Source organism: Mesoplodon densirostris, chromosome 16, assembly GCF_025265405.1.
Source record: "Mesoplodon densirostris isolate mMesDen1 chromosome 16, mMesDen1 primary haplotype, whole genome shotgun sequence".
Taxonomy (NCBI): domain Eukaryota; kingdom Metazoa; phylum Chordata; class Mammalia; order Artiodactyla; family Ziphiidae; genus Mesoplodon; species Mesoplodon densirostris.
This window is the reverse complement of record NC_082676.1, coordinates 63,079,270-63,097,992: the sequence shown is the minus strand read 5'-3', so window position 1 is coordinate 63,097,992 and position 18,723 is coordinate 63,079,270. Positions and strand designations below refer to the sequence as shown.

The following is an 18,723-nucleotide window of genomic DNA, read 5'->3' as shown; positions in this document are numbered from 1 at the left end:
CTGAGTACTTACTGTGTGCCATGCCTCCAGTAAGATCCCGCGGATGTGGGGCAGATGAATAAGACAGACACGGTCTCTTGCCCTTGCGGAGCTCACAGTCTCCTGGGTCAGACCAACAAATAAATAAAATGAATGAATAAATAAGGTGATTACAGAGTGTGACACACGTTAGGAAGGAAGCAAACGGGCTCTTTATCACAAGGTGCAACGATATATTTGCTAAACAGAGCGCTGTCTCCCTGTACACACTCTCCCTGCCCAGAACTGTGGGCCACGCAAGGGCAGGCAGCTTGTCTGACTCCCTCTTGCAAATGGGTGAAGTCACACAGTGCTGGCACATAGTAGGTGCTTAGTAAATGTCAAGTGAATGAATACACGGATGACAAGGCTGTCCAGAGTCAGCTTCTTGGCTCCTCCAGGACAAACAGATGGGGAGAGGGAAGGGAGGGCTATGGAAGGAAGGCTGGGTCCCCGGGATCCTGGGAGGGCCGGGAGGGTTTACGTGTGCGCTAAAGTGAGAAGGATGGGAAATCGTCACCCTGCCGGGGAAGCCCCAGTCCACCCTGTTTTAAATTGTACCCTCACTCCGCTCGCTTCTTGAATCCCTTCCCTGGTTTTTTTTCACCTTGGTATTTTCCCCCATCTCACATAGTACTATATATTTTCCTTATTTATTTAATGTCTGTCTCCCCCACTGAAATGTAAACTCTACGAGGGCAAGGATTTTTTACCTGTTCTGTTCACTGATGACTCTCCAGCGCCTAGAAAGTCCTGACACTTTAGCAGGAGCTCTGTAAAAGCAAGCATGTGAATGAAAGATGCACGTTGGCGGCTTAAGGCAGGGCCAAAAGGGCTCTGGGGCGTAGCCAGTGGAGGGAGCCGACTCAGAGCCCAGGCGGAGGGGGTTGACCCGAGTTAGGGAAGGGGCCAAAGGTGAACTGTACTAGGGCCAGCGGGGCTGGGCGGGGCAAGGGTTCGCCTGGGAGCAGAGCTAGACTGGGGTTGGAGCCATGGGGCGGGGTCTTCCTGGGGCTGAGCCTCCCCCGAGGCTGCGTGCTTTAGGGGCGGGACCCTATGGAAGCGTGGCCTGTATGAGGAGTGGCCAGCCTGGAGAAAGGGCCGGGGTGGGGGCGTGGTCAAACAAGGATGTATAAAATGAAGGGAGGGGCTAAGGCTGGGGTGGGGCCAGTCTGGGGCGGGGCCTGTCCAGGGGGTAAATTTGGGCGGGGCCGGGGCTGAGCGGAGTGGGAGTAGGAGGGCGAGGGCGAGGGCGGGGGCGGGGCCAGGCCAGGCCGGGATCTCCGCTGTCCTGGGTCCTGGAGGGCTCCCCCCTCCCGCAGGCCCCTCCCTGACCGGCCCGGACGCAGGGTGTGCAGGTCAGGACGCCCCACGCTCGGCGATCGCCGGCCCGGACTGCAGGGTCCAGCGATCGCGGTTGCGCCCCGCCCCAGGTGCTGCGCTCTGAGCCAGGCGGCCGCGGGGGATCCCGGCGGGCTCAGCTCCGTGCTGCCGCGGGGCTGCGTCTCGGAGACTCCGAGGGCTAGGGTGAGTGGGGCTTCGGGGGGCCTGTGCGTGCATGCGTGTGGGCGCATGCATCAGTGTGTGTGCGTGTGTTTGAACCTCTATGCGCATCCTAGAGGGGATGCTGTGTGCGAGCATGGAGTTGAGTAGGTGCGTGCTCCAGGGAGCTGGGCGTGTGTGCAAAGTTGAGTGCGTATGCAAGGGCGGTCCCGTGTGGGAGGGGAGTTATGCATGTGTGCGCGTGTGTGGCAGAGACAGTTCGTGTGAAATTTGGTGAAGACTGTGTGCGTATGTTAGGGTGTCTTGGAGGAAAATGGGAGGGCAGGTGCAATGATTCTTTGGGGGACTGCAGGGTCGGGACGCCCATGGTAAGCTGTGGGGTGCAGTGGGTGAATGAATTGTGGGAGTGTAAGAATTGCAAATGTGTGTGTTTCCGGGTGGGTGGCTTTATGGGGTTTTCCGGGGGCCCTCAGCATGAGGATGGAGGAACGTTTGGGGGTACTGATTGCTCCTGAGGAGTGAGTGTGGTCCGGGGCATCGAGTAATGGACAGGGCCAGTGTTTGGGGCATAGCCCAAAGTAATTTGGGATCACATCGGCCCCTTTGCTTTGAGGGCTGGGGAGATGTGCGAATGAGGCCAGAGGGATGGGCCTGCCCCTTGCTGGGGGAGCAGTGGGCAGGGTTCCTGCTTCCCGTGGAGGGAGCTGCTCCCTCACCAGATGCCCTCACCCAGGCTCTGTGCCCATTCCTGCCTGGCTGGCTTCCGCTGGTGGTCCTGCGAGAACATGGTGCAGAAGTACCAGTCTCCCGTCTGCGTCTACAAGTACCCATTTGAGTTGGTCATGGCGGTGAGTGACCCCTGACCCTGGGACCCCTTGTGTAACAGTTGGAGGGAAACAAGAAGTCAGCTATGATGGGAGGGAGACGGAGACCCTTGGATCCCCAGATCAGAAGGAATTAATGAGCTACTCCACTAACCTGGTGGGTCCAGCTTCTAACCAGGCCATCCCACCTTTCCCCACAACTTCTAGAGCCCTTGCCCACTGACCCAAACACAAGGTCTTTCTTTCTTTTCCTTAATGAAGCTTATCTGTTTGCATCTTGGTCTCCTTTGTCAGAAAACAAGGATATCAAGGGCCAAGCTGTTTGCTGGCTGTCGTTTTGTGTACTGATAGTAATAATAATAATAATAATAATAATAGTACATATTCTAATGAGGATGATGACAGCAGCCATTCACTGAGGGTTTGCTAAGTTTACATACGTTGTTTTGTTTAATTCCCAGAAGCTCTTATTATTCTCATTTTACCTCCATTAAACCAAAGCTCGGACAGGTGAAGGAATGGCCTTAAGTTCTGTGGCCAGGAAGAGGTAGAGCCGGGCTTGGATCCACACGGGGGCGGCGGGGGGGATTCCAGGGCCACAACACCCCCCATGTCCTCCCTCTGCTCACACCCCCTCCCCTCCCCTTCAAGGAAGCTGAGACCAGGGGAAGAGGGGGCGCGTGTGGGCAGGAAGGGTCTGGGAGCAGTTGTCTAACTATGCAACATAGAATTGTCTCCCAGGCCCTCCTGGACCAGTAGTCTGTGCACCGTGGGGCAGGCGCTGGGGACAGGCAGACGTGGCTTTCCTTCTCGGTGCCAATCACTCTGCCTCTCAGAGCTTTCCTCCCCAGTAAAACAGAGGCAATGCTATGGGTTGTGGTGAGGAGTGAATGAAATAGTGCCCGGTGCCTCTGGCTCAGTGCCTGGCACACAGTAGGTGCTCACTAAATGCAGCTGTCCCTGTTATTACACCACATGGTGTTTTAAGTGATTGTACTGAAAGTGTAAGAAATACCAGAATCCACCCCCATTGTCCTCATCCCACCCTTGGTTGCTTAATCCCAGCCTTCTTTCCCAGGACTTTCATATCAGCTGACGGCTCTGTGTGTGTGTCCTCCCCTAACCTAGTCTATGAACCTACCTACGTATGTGTTTATAGTCACATAAAAGATGAAAAAGCATCATTGCAGTAATCCATACACGTCGTGCTGTAATGTGTAGATGGTTTCAGGTCAGGAAAGAAGCAGGAGCAGGCCTGGGCTTGTACTGACAAGCTGGGTGACCTTGGGCAAGTTACTTAACCTCTCTGAGCCTGCACTTTCCGTCTCTAAAATGAGGATTACATGGTTTCCAAATCTGGGGGTCTGTTGTGGATTAATTGAGTCAACACATGTAAAGCTCCCGGTACAAAGTCTGGCACAGACCAAATGCTATTACTGTTATTGTTACTGTTATTGCGTTGTTGTCTGTGGCTGTGTGACTTTCCTTCATTTGTAATGGGGGTGGGACACCCCAGAGACTTAGGGATGTGCAGTCAGAAGGGCTGCGTCTCTGCCGTTGCCTGGCTGTGCTCTGGCTGTGTGTCTTTAGAAAGTCACTGAATTTCTCTGAGCCCCATTTCTTCCTTTGTGAAATAGGACTGGTTATATGCACCTCATAAGGTTGTAATTAGGATTGAAGGTGATTATAGTGCATGTGTGGCGGGGGGTGGGGGAGGGGAGGTGGCCAGCACAGGGCCTGGTCTATACTTAGTGGACAATAAATGGCAGCTAAATATAAATAATCATCCTCTGTCTAAGGCTCCAGACAGCTCATGTATTCTGACCCTAGGATTCATTCATTCATTCATTCATTCACTCAATAGAAGAGAGACACTGTCCCCACTTTTCTGGGATAACCTATGGCCCAGAAAGCCATGAAGCCAAGAAGCTGAGACAAACGACTATAGAATGGAAAACTAGCAAATTTTTATTATTGCATGGGCTTAATAAATGTAAATTTAATTTAGTATGTTTAGGATTCTCAAAAAAATATTTACAATCATTGCATTTTAAAATAAAAATGTCCGCTAAGACTTAAGACTTAGCACTTAAGACTGTATTAATAGGACTGTTGGAATATGTGAAGTGTATTTTGTCAGCTTTGAGTTCCATAATTGACTCAGTTTACTCCCCTAGCTGTTAACAATCTCTAGGGGCTGATGGATAAATGCTTGTGGGTACAACAGGAAACAAAAGTTTTCAGATATTTATTATCTGTATTGTACTAATTTGTCATTTGTATTTTTCAAATACTATGTCGCCTTATCTCCATACAGTCCTTGTTGGTGAAAGGGCCCCAAACTGCCCCAACATTGTCGACAAAGCCACTTTGCCGACTGTTTACAAAACATCATTGTCCCCAGAATAGCTGCATAACTCAACATAACTTGCTCGCTGTGTGGGCACAAAAGGGTTTTTCTGCACTTAATGTCGGTCTTTGTTTCTCAGCTAAACACTTGCCCTCAGTTTGGGTCAGATGCCAGGGAAGTTTCGGATGAACTCAGCTATTTTGACCACATCCGAGTGACCAGACAAGCTGGCCTTTTGGTTTTTCTGTTTAACAAAACTGACTTGAGAATCAAAGCATCCCTTCACTTCTTCAGAAATCCACCAAACCACCGAAGTTCACAAACCACTGAAACTGGGTTTGTGGAATTGGTTATAAAATAGTACTAAGATCCAGCTTAAAATTTTTAAAAAATGATTTCTCTCTTTCATTTCAAACATGTAACTAATCCACTGAATGGGTATCTCTCTCCTTGGGCCAAATTCCTTGACATGAATTCTGTTTCTGAAGGATGGAATTCTAGGGACCTTTGCTTTCTCCTTTTTTTTCTTTTGTGCGGTACGCAGGCCTCTCACTGCTGTGGCCTCTTCCGTTTCAGAGCGCACACAGGCTCCGGACGCACAGGCTCAGCGGCCATGGCTCACGGGCCCAGCCGCTCCGCGGCATGTGGGATCTTCCCGGACCGGGGCGAGAACCCGTGTCCCCTGCATCGGCAGGCGGACTCTCAACCACTGCGCCACCAGGGAAGCCCGCTTTCTCCTTTCTTGATAGTATTCTGTATTATTGGGTTCAAAACAATGAGCTTGTATTATCTTGGTAAGCAGAGGAATACAATTAAGACAATGGAGGCAGCTGCCTATCCAGGGTTGGAGAGAATCCCTTGTCCCTTTGAATGTGGGGTCCCCGAAGGTGGGGGGTCTTTGTGGAGATACCAGTATGTAGAACACAAAGACCATGTTTTGGACTGTGGACTGTGGTTACTTGAGCCCTGAAGGCCACTCTCTGGTCAGCCTACAGCCCACTGTGAATGATTTCCAGCTCATCTGGGCTCTTCTCCTGAATGGGTGGAGGTTACGAGCCAGATCCTCCAGGCTGGGTCCCTGCTCCACTTTCTTACCTGTGAAATGGAGATAATAAAGGCCTCTGCTCATCAGACAGCTGAAGTGAGGATTAAGTGAAGGGACATGTGTACCCGGACAGAGCCTGGCACGTTGTTTAATGCTCATGAAATATCCCTTAAGTGTATTATTATCATTTATGGTTTTAACAGCTTTTTTGAGTTATAACTCACCTGCCATACAATTCACCCATTTAAAGGGTCCAAATCAAAGGTCTTTAGTATATTCATAGAGTTGTGCAACCATCACCACTGTCAGTTTTAGAACATTTTCATCACCCCAGAAAGAAACCCCATACCCTTTAATCATTATCTCCTAAACTTCCCCATTCTGCCAGGCCCTTGACAACCACTAATCTACTCTCTGTCTATGGTTTTGCCTATTTTGGATACTTCATATAAATGAAATCATACACTATGTGGCCTTTTGTGACTGACTTCTCTCAGTTAGCATAGTGTTTTCAAGGTTCATCCAGGTTGTAGAATCTATCAGTATTTCAACCCTTTTTGTGGCTGAATAATATTCACATTATGTGGATAGACCACATTTGTTTATCCATTCACAAGCCTATGGACATTTCGATTGTTTCAAGTTTGGGGCTATTATGAATAACGTTGCTGTGAAAACTGATGCACAAGTTTTGGGTGGACCTATTCCTTCCAAAGAAACCCCTGCTGTGAATGGTGGTTGTTATTTAGAATATTTAGGCAGATTCTATTTTAAATTTTATTTAACAAACATGTACACAGCACCTACTAGTTTTGAGTCCATTCAAATATTAACTCATGTGCTTCTCAGAACTACCCCATGAGCTAGGTTCGGTGGGTAACCCCATTTTACAGTTGAGGAGACTGAGGCACAGAAAGGATGAGTGGATTATCCAAGGTCACAGAGCGAACACATGGCAGGTGTGGACTTAGCTGCAGGCAGTTTGGCTCCAGAGTTTACATTTCAAACCATGAGCTCTGCTGTTTCTCAGGGCTGAGGATCTGAAGTTATTGGGGTGGCCTCTGGAGCGAGTAAGCCGTCCCATGGGGCAGTTACCATCAGGACTGTGTCTGGAATGTCCACACCCCATCAGAACCCTGCAAAGGAGAGCAGAGCCCAAACCTACAGTCCCTGGCTTCTTGGAGGGCAGCTGATCACAACAGCCCAGAGAGGTTTAATGAACACTCTGTGTGCCCACCCACTCAGGCCAGCTCAGAGGCAAGTACTTTAGTAGCAGCCTCAGCTGCAGCAGAAGAGGAAACTGAGGCTTAGAGAGGTTAAGAAGACTGTCCCTGTGTCAGTGTATTTGTTTGCTAAGGCGGCGTGACAAAGCATCACAACTGGGTGGCTTAGAACAACGGAAATGTATGGCCTCCCAGTCCTCGAGGCCAGAAGTCCAAGATCCAGGTGTCAGCAGGGTCGTGTTCCCTCTGAAGGCGCTTGGGAAGGATCTGCACCAGGCTTCTCTCCTGGCTTCTGGAGCTCCTTGGCTTGTGGTGGCATAACTCCAGCTTTCACATGGTATGTTCCCTGTGTGTGTGCCCTTCTATGTTCAAATTTCTTCTTTTTTTTGTTTGTTTTTTTTTTTTTTGGCCACGCCGTGCAGCTAGTGGGAGCCTAGTTCCCCGACCAAGGACTGAACCTGGGCCCTCAGCAGTGAGAGTGCAAAGTCCTAACCGCTGGACCGCCAGGGAATTCCCTAAATTTCCCCTTTTTACAAGGACAGCAGTCATCTTGGATTTATAAGGACATCCCAATGACCTCATTTTAACTTGATTACCTGTATAAAGACCGTATTTCTAAATGAGGCCACATTCTGATGTACCCAGGGTTAGATATCCAACATAGCTTTTTTGGGGGACACAATTCAGCCCATAACTCTCAGTCAATGGCATAATTAGTAAATGGCAGAGATTTGTTTTGTTTTGTTTTGTTTGCGGTACGTGGGCCTCTCACTGCTGTGGCCTCTCCCGTTGCGGAGCACAGGCTCTGGACGCGCAGGCTCAGAGGCCATGGCTCACAGGCCTAGCCGCTCCACGGCATGTGGGATCTTCCCGGACTGGGGCACGAACCCGTGACCCCTGCATCGGCAGGCAGACTCTCAACCACTGTGCCACCAGGGAAGCCCCAGTGGCAGAGATTTGAATTTAGGGAATCTGACCCCATAGCCTGAGCTTGCAGCCAGACATCCTGGATTCTGTCTCTGAAGTTCAGTAAACATCTGTGTGCCAGTGGCTGAGGCGGTTTCAGAAATGACCTGACTGCCTCTTGTCCGTCCACTGCCCAGGGGTCCCTGTGGGGCTCAAAGCCCTGTGGTTTCAGGTCATCTCAGATTCTGCAAACCTAAAGAAGGAAGATGGCATGGAGTAGAATTTCCTAAGCAATAGTCTGGCTGTGCATCCGGAAGAAAGGTTATAGAGGTGAGGGCTGTTGGTGGCAATTAAGTGTTAAAATATTTAAAGACCTGGACTTTGTATTGATAAACAGCTTGTAATTTAGCAAATGGGTTATTAAGAAGGAGCAGCCTCTGAAGGTAAATCCTTGCAGCCCAGACCAACGGCAGGCAGTTAAAGTTGGAATCGTTGTTATGGATGTAGTTTTAATAAAGCAGCTGGGGCCTTATTTAAATGAGTTTAAATTAGTTCCCTGGAGCCTGTCATCTGATCCCGTTGCTAACAGATTAAGGGAAGCAACATTTTCCACCCTGGATTTCTTACAGGGCCCTGACAGGCTCTGATCTGGGCTGGGAGAACAGAGGTGATCCACTGCCCAGCAAAGTAATCTGATTTCAGAGGGCCCTGAAATCAACTTTAGGCCCTCATTCATTAGTTTATGCATGCGTTAATTCTTGCACGTATGCATTCCACAAATATTTATTGAGTTTCCACTGTATGCCAAGCACCGTGCCAGGTTGCAGGGGCTACAGACTAGGTGATTCTTAGCACTTTTTGAAATGCGTCATTATTCTGTTAATTTGCTTGCCTACTGGTTTATATGGAATTTGCTTGTTTATTTGTTTATATGGGTCTTTTTCATTACATTAAGCTTCAGAAAGGGGGAGACCTGGTCTGTCTTCTTCTCATTCTGTCTTGACCTGGTTCTCCTGACATGACCCCTTCCTGCCCTCATAGACCTTGCAGTGTGTGTGTGTGTGTGTGTGTGTGTGTGTGTGTGTGTGAGAGAGAGAGAGAGAGAGAGAGAGAGAGGGTGTCCAGGCAATGTCATGTAGCAGGATTTGTAATTGGGGCAGAACTCGTTTCTTTGAAGAAATGAATGTGGCTTAGTTGGGCCCCTGTGATTTAGAAAGTGGCTGGCGGGGTCAGTTCATTTTTTCAAGGACTTTGGGAGCTTGGGAAGGTGTGGAAAGTGGATTGGAGGGGGGATTTCCATCCCAGAGGTGGGGAGAGCTTGGGGAAGCAGAGCTGACCAAGGCTGGGTGCATTTCTGAGACACTTAGAAAACCTAAAATAGCATTTTGGGACTTCCCTGGTGGCGCAGTGGTTAAGAATCCACCTGCGAATGCAGGGGACACGGGTTCGAGCCCTGGTCCGGGGAGATCCCACATGCCTCGGAGCAACTAAGCCCGTGTGCCACAACTACTGAGCCCACGTGCCACAACTACTGACGTCCACGCACCTAGAGCAGGTGCTCCTGCAACAAGAGAAGCCACCGCAGTGAGAAGCCCACGCACCTCAATGAAGAGTAGCCCCTGCTCTCTGCTTTCTAGACCCAATGCAGCCATAAACAAACAAACAAACAAACAAACAAATAAATAAATGTATATAAAAATAAAATAGCATTTCCCTCCCATCATGACCCTGACACAGCACTAACTGTCAAGACACTCTGGGTTGGCCTCGCTGCCGCCCTGCCTCTCCCTGAACCATCAGGGGTACCAGCTGATCCCGGAAGTCCGTGGGTGCAGAGCATGTTCAGAGGAGGATTGTTCCCCACTCCGCTCCCCACGAGTGGGTAAGAAGCCACAGCAGGCTTTTGTGCAGTGCCCTGGCCCAGCGGAGGGGCTTCACATTCCCGCAGGGCCAGAGAGGCCAGACGTTCCCCTGGCATGACCTCACGAGGAGGACACCAGGTCCCAGCCAGGCAAAGGGAGGCTGGCTTCCTTCTTTCCTCCCTTCCTTCCTTCTTTCCTTCCTTCCCTCCTTCAGCAAATATTGGCTGGGTGTCTGTGGTGTCCCAGGTGTGCTACGAGGCCACTGGGGAATCCAGTGGGGAAGGAAACAGACCTAGAGACAGAGGCATTGACTATAAACAAATAAACACAGACATGATACCCTAATCCAAATCACAGTCTGGTAGGGCTATAAACCATCCAGAAGATGGCTCACCCTCTTAAAAAATTGTGGTAAAATATACATAACACAAAATTAACCATTTTTAGGGGCACAGTTCAGTGGCATTAAGTGCATTCACATTGTTGTGCAACCATCACCACCATCCATCGCCACAGCTTTTTCATCCTCCCGTACTGAAACTCTGTCCCCATTCAACACTCACTCCCTGTTCTCTCCCTCCCCCAGTCCCTGGCAACCACCATTCTACTTTCTCTCTCGATGAATTTGATGACTCTAGGGACCTCATATAAGTGGAATCATACAGTATTTGTCCTTTTGTGTCTGGCTTCTTTCACTGAGTATTATGTTTTCGAGGTTCATCCATGTTGTAGCGTGTGTCAGTGCTTCATTCCTTTTTATGGCTGCATAATAGTCTGCTATATGGCTGGACCATATTTTGTTTTTCCCTTCATTTGTCAATGGATATTAGGGTTGTTTCCACTTTTCTGGCTACTGTGAATAACGCTGCTGTGAACACGGGTGTACAAATATCAATTCAAGAACCTCGTGGTTTACCCTTGTCCATTAAAAAAAAGAAATCTGCTATATGGTGACTGGCACTGTGCTAAATGCCTTACACACCTTATCTCCCTTTAATCTTTGCAGCAACCCTTACACAGTCGGTGTCATTGTCATCATCATCATCCTTTTCTTTCTGAGGAAACTGAGTCTCAGAGAAGCTAAGTTGAGGTCACCCTGCTGGCAGGTGGCAGAGGCAGTGTCTAAACCCCATGCGTTGTCTCTGCCACTTCACCATATCCCAGCCTTGCCCCCTGCAGGGTCCTTCTGACTCTTTGTCTTCATCGTTTTGTCTCCTGAGCTGCCTTTGACTAGAGTAGCAGCAGGTTTCTCAGCTACAGGGCCATCTGGGTACAGCTGTTTCTATAGACTGTATACAGCAGTCATTTCAAAATGTTCCAAAGTGATGTTGCCCTGGTTCACCCATGTCCGCTTGCCTTCATCAGCGGGGATGTAACTGCTGCCATCGGGTGTCTGATGGCTCCCTCAGCAACTCTGAGCAACTCTGCCAAGAGCTGGGGGATCCACACAATGAAATATTATTCAGCTGTGAAAAGGAATAAAGCACTGACACAGGCTACAACATGGATGAACCTCAGAAACATAATGCTCAGTGAAAGAAGCCAGACACAAATGGCCACGTATTGTATGATTCCATCTGCATGAAATGTCCAGAAAAGGCAAATCCATAGAGACAGAAAGTGGATTAGTGGATGCCTAGGGCTGGGGTTGGGGGAAAGGGGAGTGACTGTGATGGGTGTGATGAGACGTTTTGATATTAGAGAGTGGTGATGGTTGCAAAACTTTGTGAATGTTCTAAAATCCACTGAACTGTACATTTTAATTTTTTTAAAAAATATTTATTTATTTTGGTTGCTCCAGGTCTTAGTTGAGGCACACAGGATCTTTGTTGCGGCATGCGGGATCTTTAGTTGTGGCATGCGGCCTCTTAGGTGCGGCATGTGGGATCTAGTTCCCTGACCAGGGTCGAACCTGGGCCCCCTGCATTGGGAGCGCAGAGTCTTACCCACTGGGCCACCAAGGAAGTCCCTGAACTGTACACTTTTTAAGAGTGCATTTTATGGTATGAGAATTATATCGCAATTTAAAAAAAGAGTTGGGGGAGCTGAGAGGATTGATACGTCTGTCCTGGGGTCTCCCAGGCTTGCGGGGGAAGCTGGGGGTGGACAAGAAAGTCCCCTGAGGAGTGTGACAGGGAGGGTACACTTTGTGCAATGGTCACGGTTGTCAGTGCTGACTAGCCTGCAGCACGGAAAAAGAAGGTGAAGTGTTGGGCTAGAATATGTTGGTGTGGTTTGGATATTCTTTTCCCACTTTTGGCGGAAGGTTTGGGGTAAGCAGCATTCCAGCTTCCTTTGAATTTGCATGAGGAAGAGCAGGAAGGAAGGAGGGAGGGGAGGGGAGGAGGGAGCAGCTGTCAAGTGATTAGCAGAAATAGCTTTTCTGTACTTTATAGAATCTCACTCTTTTTTAAAATTTAAATTTATTGAACAAATGCTTATGTAGAACAAACCATGTGCCAGGCACTGTTCTCAGCACTTAACCAAAACAGACTCCTTTATTCCCCTGATGGCTCAGTAAGGGAGCTACTTTTCTTATTCTCCTTTTAACAAATGAAGGAAGGAGGGAACTGAGAGCTTGATGACTTGTTCAAGGCTACAGAGCTGGTAGTAAGCAGAGTAGAGATTTGAACCCAAGCCCCAGAGTCCACACCCTTCATGGCTAAGCTACACTGTCATTCACTCCTTTATCATGTAATGTCTACTGAGTGTCGACTGCATGCTAGGCATTTTGCTAAGCACTAGGGATTCAGGGCTGATGACTTTTTACTTCAGCAGTTGTGACACGGGAAAGAAGGAAAGAGGCACAGCTGAGCACTCATTGGGAGGTTTCGTGATTACTCCCCTTTATAGAGTAATCATGTTACAGACTAATCATGTTCTCAGGGAGAAACGGGAAGTACTGTGCTCCAGGTTACCCAGCCTGGAGATGGGCAAGTCTGGCTAGGAATCCAGGCTCCCCTTTCCACATGCTTAGTGTGTTGACGTGGATTTTTGCAGGATGGGCAGCTCATAGGAGACCTTCAATAGAAGTTTCCACTGGCCTCTGCCTGCCCCAGCCCTGTCCCTGCCTGGGCAGGTTCTGGGCCTTGGACCAGCTCCCTTTCTGAGCTGGCACATGTAGGTGTCCTTCTCCAGTCACTTGACGGAAGGGCTGAAACCAAATCCTTCTGCTACCCTGTGTCCCTGAGGAGGCCACAGCATGTGTTTGTCCAGCTGGGAGAAGCTCAGGCCTGATTTGTGGGGATAGCAGTCAGCGTCTGAGGCTCTCAGGTAGGGATAAAACTAGCTGTGTGAGCTGGTTTCCAACACAGGGAGGGGCCTGTGAACTACCTGATCCTGTAAGACCCTGTCACCTGCCAAAGCCAAAGGGCCCCTGATCTGAGGGTTTTGGGCCAGCAGGATTCAGAATTTCCAAAACACTGACATTTGTGATGTAGCCAATGTCCCCTGAGAGGCAGGACTGGGAGGTTCAGGGTTGGGGGCTGGGTCAGATGGGCCTGCAATCCAACCCCACCACTTACTGGCCCTGTGATGTCAGAGGCAAGTCACTCTGCCTTCTCGAGCCTCAACTTGCTCATCGGTAAAATGGGGAAATACTAGTTTCCATCCCAACAGGATGTCATGAAGACAAAATGGTTCAGTCAGTCCTCTGTAAATGTCACCATAACAACGGTGTCCAACACCAGCCCTTACAACCCCAGGGAATCTCTGGCTGACAGCCTCTGACTCTGGAGAATTAGCACAGGGTTAGACTCCTTATTTTGGGGCCCCCTGCCTTCCAGATGGAGCCTGGGCTCTGGGGTCCCCCCAGTGCTTGGGGTGGCACCATTGTTGAAACAGCAGTGCCTTCCCCCACACAGTCAGGGAAAGCTGGGTCCAAGAGCCCGTCTGCTGCTGATCAGCTCCGCCGTTATCTGGGGGTGCCAGACGAGGTTCTTCCAACAAGAGGTTTGTAAAAACAGGAAGTTGGTTAAGCTCGGTTGGCTGTGTGCACTGAGCTAACAGTCTGTCATTCTTTTCCCTGGACCCCTTTCTTGGGGCTTTTTGGGCCCTTGGCAAGTTTGCATTCTTTCTTTCCTTGCCTGTCGGCTTTTCTTTGTTAGCCCTAGTTAGCCCAAGAACTGAGATGGGCACAGGTCTGAGTTCAGTGTCGCAAAAATCACGTAGCCCAGGCCTTGGGTATGCCATGTGCAAGCAAGTATATGGTTAGAAGGTGCCATAAGTGTTACCAAGAAAATGACCAGGACAGAGAACAGTACAGGAGGCAGCCTTGCAGGGATGAAGGTAGGGGAGGATGTCCCAGGAAGGGGGGCTGGCACAGATGAGTCCCTGAAGCCAGAACATCTCTTGAGCCTACAATCCAGGTCTCCTACCTTCTGGAAGCCCCTGTGACTCAAACCTCTCTCCCCCTTTGATGTCAGGTGGATTGATTAGTGTTCCAAGAAGAGGGAGCAGCAAGTGCAAAGGCCCTGTGGCAGGAGCAAGCTTGGTGGGTGTATTGGTTTCCTGTGGCTGCCATAACAAAGTACCACAAACTGGGTGGCTTAAACAGCAGACATTTTTTACCTCATAGTCCTGGAGGCTGGAAGCCTGAGATTAAGGTGTCGGCAGAGCTGGTTCCTATTGAGGGCTGCGAGGGAGAATCTGTTCCACGCCTCTCCCCTAGCTTCTGGTGTGGCTGGAAATCCTTGGTGTTCCTTGGCTTCACTCCAACCTGTGCCTTCATCTTCACATGGCATTCTGTCTGTGTGTTTGTGTCCAAATTTCCCTGTTTTAAAAGGATGCCAGTCCTATTGGATTAGGGGCCTCCCCGCTACTCCAATATGACTTCATCTTAATTAATTACATCCACAACAAACCTATTTCCAAATAAGGTCACATCTTGAGGTACTGGGTGGGTTAGGATTTCAACCTATGAATTTTGTTAGGGGTGGATGACACACAGTTCAACCTATGACAGCATGTTCCAAAAACAGCAAGGCTGGAGCAGAGAAAAGGAGGCTGCAGTGGGAGGTGGGATGGTGGAACAGAGTAAGGAGTGTAAGAGTAAGAGTGGGATTTGTCCCGGGCACCCAGGCCTGTTCTGAGTATGTCATTCCATCTGGGGAGCAGGAGAGAGACTGCAGAACAGAGGAATTGGAGATGCTCAGGGGCAGTGTGGCCACTGCTTGGCAGGAGTTGAAGGACTGAGGGTAGAGAAATCAAGACACATGGCCCCGGGGGAAAATGCCTGGGCTGTTTCCAAGCTGCTGAGCAAGGGGTTCCTGAGGGAGCAGGGGCTGGCCGGCTTGGGATTTAAATCCAGGTTCACCATTTTGCACTGTGTGACATTGGGTAAGTTACTTAGTGTCTCTGGGCTCCAATTTCCTCATTTGTCAAATGAGGGCGCCATTCAGAGGATTAAATGGAAGAAGGCACACAGCTGGAGGAGCAGAGTCGAGGCCTCACTGTGTGCCAACTGCTCTGAGACGTGATCTAGTGACATCCTTACCACCAGCCCATGTTATAGATGATGAGACGGAGGCTCAGAGAGGGCAAGTGACTTGCCTAAGGTCACGCAGTGAGAAGGTAGCAGGAACTCAAACTGAGCCTGACCAGTTCTGACACATGCACCCCTTTCCCTCCATAAACTTTCAAGAAAAGGTCAGCATCCCTCTGCCCATCACGGAGGTGGGGCAGAGCCCAGCTCCTCTGGCTCTCCCTCTGCTCAGAAGGGGCTGGGAGGGTGTTGTTTGCAGTTCTTGCAAATGTGCACTGTGCCACCATTTGAGTCCTGTTGCCTGGAGAATAAAAACCCTGGGTGCCTACTATGCTCCAGGCTCTGCGTGAGACACTCAACCTGATATATACCCATTTTCCAGATGATGAAATGGCTAAGAGCAAAGAAGGGACTTGCTTCTCCTGGAGGTGGAGCTGGGCTTCATGCCAGGCGCCTGACCCCACCCCAAGCTCTGCTTACTTTGCTATGCAGCTCCTTCCTCAGTGGAGAAATGCCTTCCTTTGAAAGAGGGTTCAAGGCGGCCTGAGATGTGTAGGGGAGACACACTTCTCAGGGGTCCTCCCTTGCCAACCCTGAGGCTAGACCCCCAGGAGTGCCATTGTGCATTCTCCCCTGAGGAGAGTTATTCTAACCCTGGTGTGTTTGTACAAAGCAACCAGCCTCTACACATGGAGGCAGCCCTGTCCTCCTGACCCTGGCGGACGATGCACTGGGCTGGCCTCGTGGGGCCTTGAGTGACACCAAGAGCACCAAGCATCTCTTCCTTGTCCCTCCCGCGCCTCTGCCTTTCTGAGCTGAGTGGTCTCGCCTCCCTGCCAGGAGCCAGGAGGGATGGGAAGGAGGTGTGTGTCCTCAGATGACGGCACTATTTTTGGAGCTCACTTTGATCCTTGATTCTGGGACACGTGGCCGTGACAGGCTCTTGGAGCAAACCCTGCTTGAATACAGTCAGCCACGGATGCTGGTATGCCCCCCGGCGGCTCTGACCCTGGCAATTCTGGAATTGAGCTCTCCAATCTGGATGTTTTTTCTTGCTTTTACTTGCCTAACTGCCCTGGCTAGAACCTCCAGGACAATGCTGCATGGAAGCAGCCAGAGCAGACATCCCTGCCTAGTTCCTAATCTTAGGGGGAAAATGTCAGTCTTTCACCATTGAGTATGATGTTAGCTGGGGTTTTTGTAGGTGCCCTTTATCAGGCTGAGGAAGTTCCCTTCTATTCCGAGTTTGTTGAGTGTTGTTTTTTATTTTTTTTAATCATGAAGGGGTGTTGGTTTTGTCGATTGTTTTTTTTCTAAAAGATATCTTCTTTTAGAATGCCCCAAGCCATATTTAAAATAGATAACCAACAAGGAGCTACGGTATAGCACAAGGTACTCTGCTCAATATTCTGTGATAACCTAAATGGGAAAAGAATTTGAAAAAGAATAGATACATGTATATGTATAACTGAATCACTTTGCTGTACACCTGAAACTAACACAGCTTTGTTAATCAACTATACTCCAATATAAAATAAAAAATAAAAGACAAAAAAGTAAATAAAATGCCCCAAGCTAGCCCACTCTACCTTCCCAGGGCAAAAACTCAAATGTAGAGTCAAAACGTGATTTGCCAAGTCATAGCTCAGGCACTCCTGTGTCACTGCTCTAGAACAGGTGTTAAGACGGTGGTCTTGGTAATACAGGCAGTGGTCACTGCTCTTTCCACAGGCCAGGACACTCTTCTCTTCTTTGGATACCCCCTCTCGGAATTGAGACAACAGCCCAGTGAGGGCTGGAGGGAGAAGGGTTGTGCTCTGGCTGCCCCCAGCCCCCTTGGCGCTCACCCCCGCCCCTCTGTCCCCAGGCCTATGAGAAGCGCTTCCCCACCTGCCCGCAGATTCCGGTCTTCCTGGGCAGCGAGGTCCTAAGCGAGTCCCGCAGCGCCGACGGGGCGGTGCACTTGGTGGAGCGGAGCTGTCGGCTGCGCATAGAAGCCCCGCGGCTGTTGCGGAAGGTGGGCACGGAGGGGGTCCTAGAGAACCAGGGACCCCGCAGAGGAGGGGACCGGACGGATGGTGGGAGATGGCGGGCGGGGGACCTGGGACCAGGGGGTGGGTTCAGGCGTTGGGGTGAGTGTGTATTGGTACCCGGAGGGCGTTCTGGGCTGGGGGCCTCCCGTGTCCAGGAGAGACGAAGGCCGGGAGGCTGGGCTGAGACTGTAGAAGGACCAGGGCCAAGAGGGAGTCCCGGGGTCTGGGAAGTCGGGGGAAGGGGGAAAAGTCGGGGATCCGGGCTCTGGCTGGTGGGCAGGCGCGGGGCGGGGGGCCGGGGGTCCCGGGGTCCGAGGGTGACAGGGGCCAACCCTCCGGGTTCGCGCCCCTAGCCGCCACCTCACGTCCAGCACGCACGTCCCTGCTGCCCTTTCCCTGCAGATTGCAGGCGTCGAGCACGTGGTCTTCGTGCAAAGAAACGTCTTGAACTGGAAGGAGAGGACTCTCCTCATCGAAGCGCACAACGAGACCTTCGCCAGCCGCGTGGTGGTCAAGGAGAACTGCAGCTACACGGTGAGCAGCGGGCTGGAAGCCCCGATATGTATGTATTAGTTTAAGCAGTCTCAAAAACTGCTTGGGACATACTTACTAAAATATTATTCGTGTTTATCTGAAATTCAAGTGTGACTGGGCATCTTGTATTTTATTGGCTAAACCTGGCAACCCTGCCTCCCCACCCCCTTCATGAAACTGTGCCTCAGTTTCTTCACCTGTAAAATGGGGTTAATGATTGTACCTACCACATAGGTTGTGGTGAGGATTAAATGAAGTAAAATATCTGAACCCCTTAGAGCAGTGCCTGGCACATACTAAGTCCTGCATACGTGTTAACTTTTTATAAACATTTTTATTGGAGTATAGTTGATTTACAATGTTGTGTTAGTTTCAGGTGTACAGCAAAGTGAATCAGTTATACATATATCCACTTTTTTTTTTAGACTCTTTCCCATATAGGCCATTACAGAGTAATGAGTAGAGTTCATGTTAACTTTTAATATAATTAATGATAATTATTATTCTCCAGTACATACTGATTGAGCACCTACTATATGTTAGGCAACCTGACAAGTCCTGGGCACCCAGCAGTGGACCAATCTGCCTGACCATTGCCTTCATGGGACTTCCATTCCAGTGGGAGACACAGATGAGAAAAAAAAATCAATATATACTTACAACTTTGTCACAGTGCTAAGAAGGGATCCAGAATTACAGAAAATAAGAGGAGGTGACAGTGTCTTAGGTAACAGTGTCCCCCAGGCCTCTCTGAGGACATGCCGCTGAAGCTGAGATCGGAAGGATGAGAGGGCTGGGAACAGAGTTCTGGAGGAGGAAACAGCATGTGTGAAGACCCTGAGGTGGATGAGCGAGGTCTGAGAATGGGGGCTGTGGGGGCTGAGTACTGCTGGCCTCGGGGCTGCAGTGAGGAGTTTGGAGGCATTTACTGGGATGAACCCAG

General features: G+C 49.9%; 1 protein-coding gene across 1 annotated transcript in view; it reads left to right on the top strand.

Annotated features, from left to right (window-relative positions):
• The first annotated feature begins 1,487 nt into the window (after positions 1–1,487).
• Positions 1,488–18,723, top strand: part of SEC14L5 (SEC14 like lipid binding 5) — a 36,178-nt gene continuing 18,942 nt past the window's right edge. Inside the window, exons 1-4 of the mRNA XM_060077768.1 lie at positions 1,488–1,545; positions 2,255–2,369; positions 17,081–17,230; positions 17,649–17,780. Of these exons, the coding sequence (XP_059933751.1) occupies positions 2,307–2,369; positions 17,081–17,230; positions 17,649–17,780 (345 nt within the window). The 5' untranslated portion in view covers positions 1,488–1,545; positions 2,255–2,306. The remainder of the gene's footprint in view (positions 1,546–2,254; positions 2,370–17,080; positions 17,231–17,648; positions 17,781–18,723) is intronic.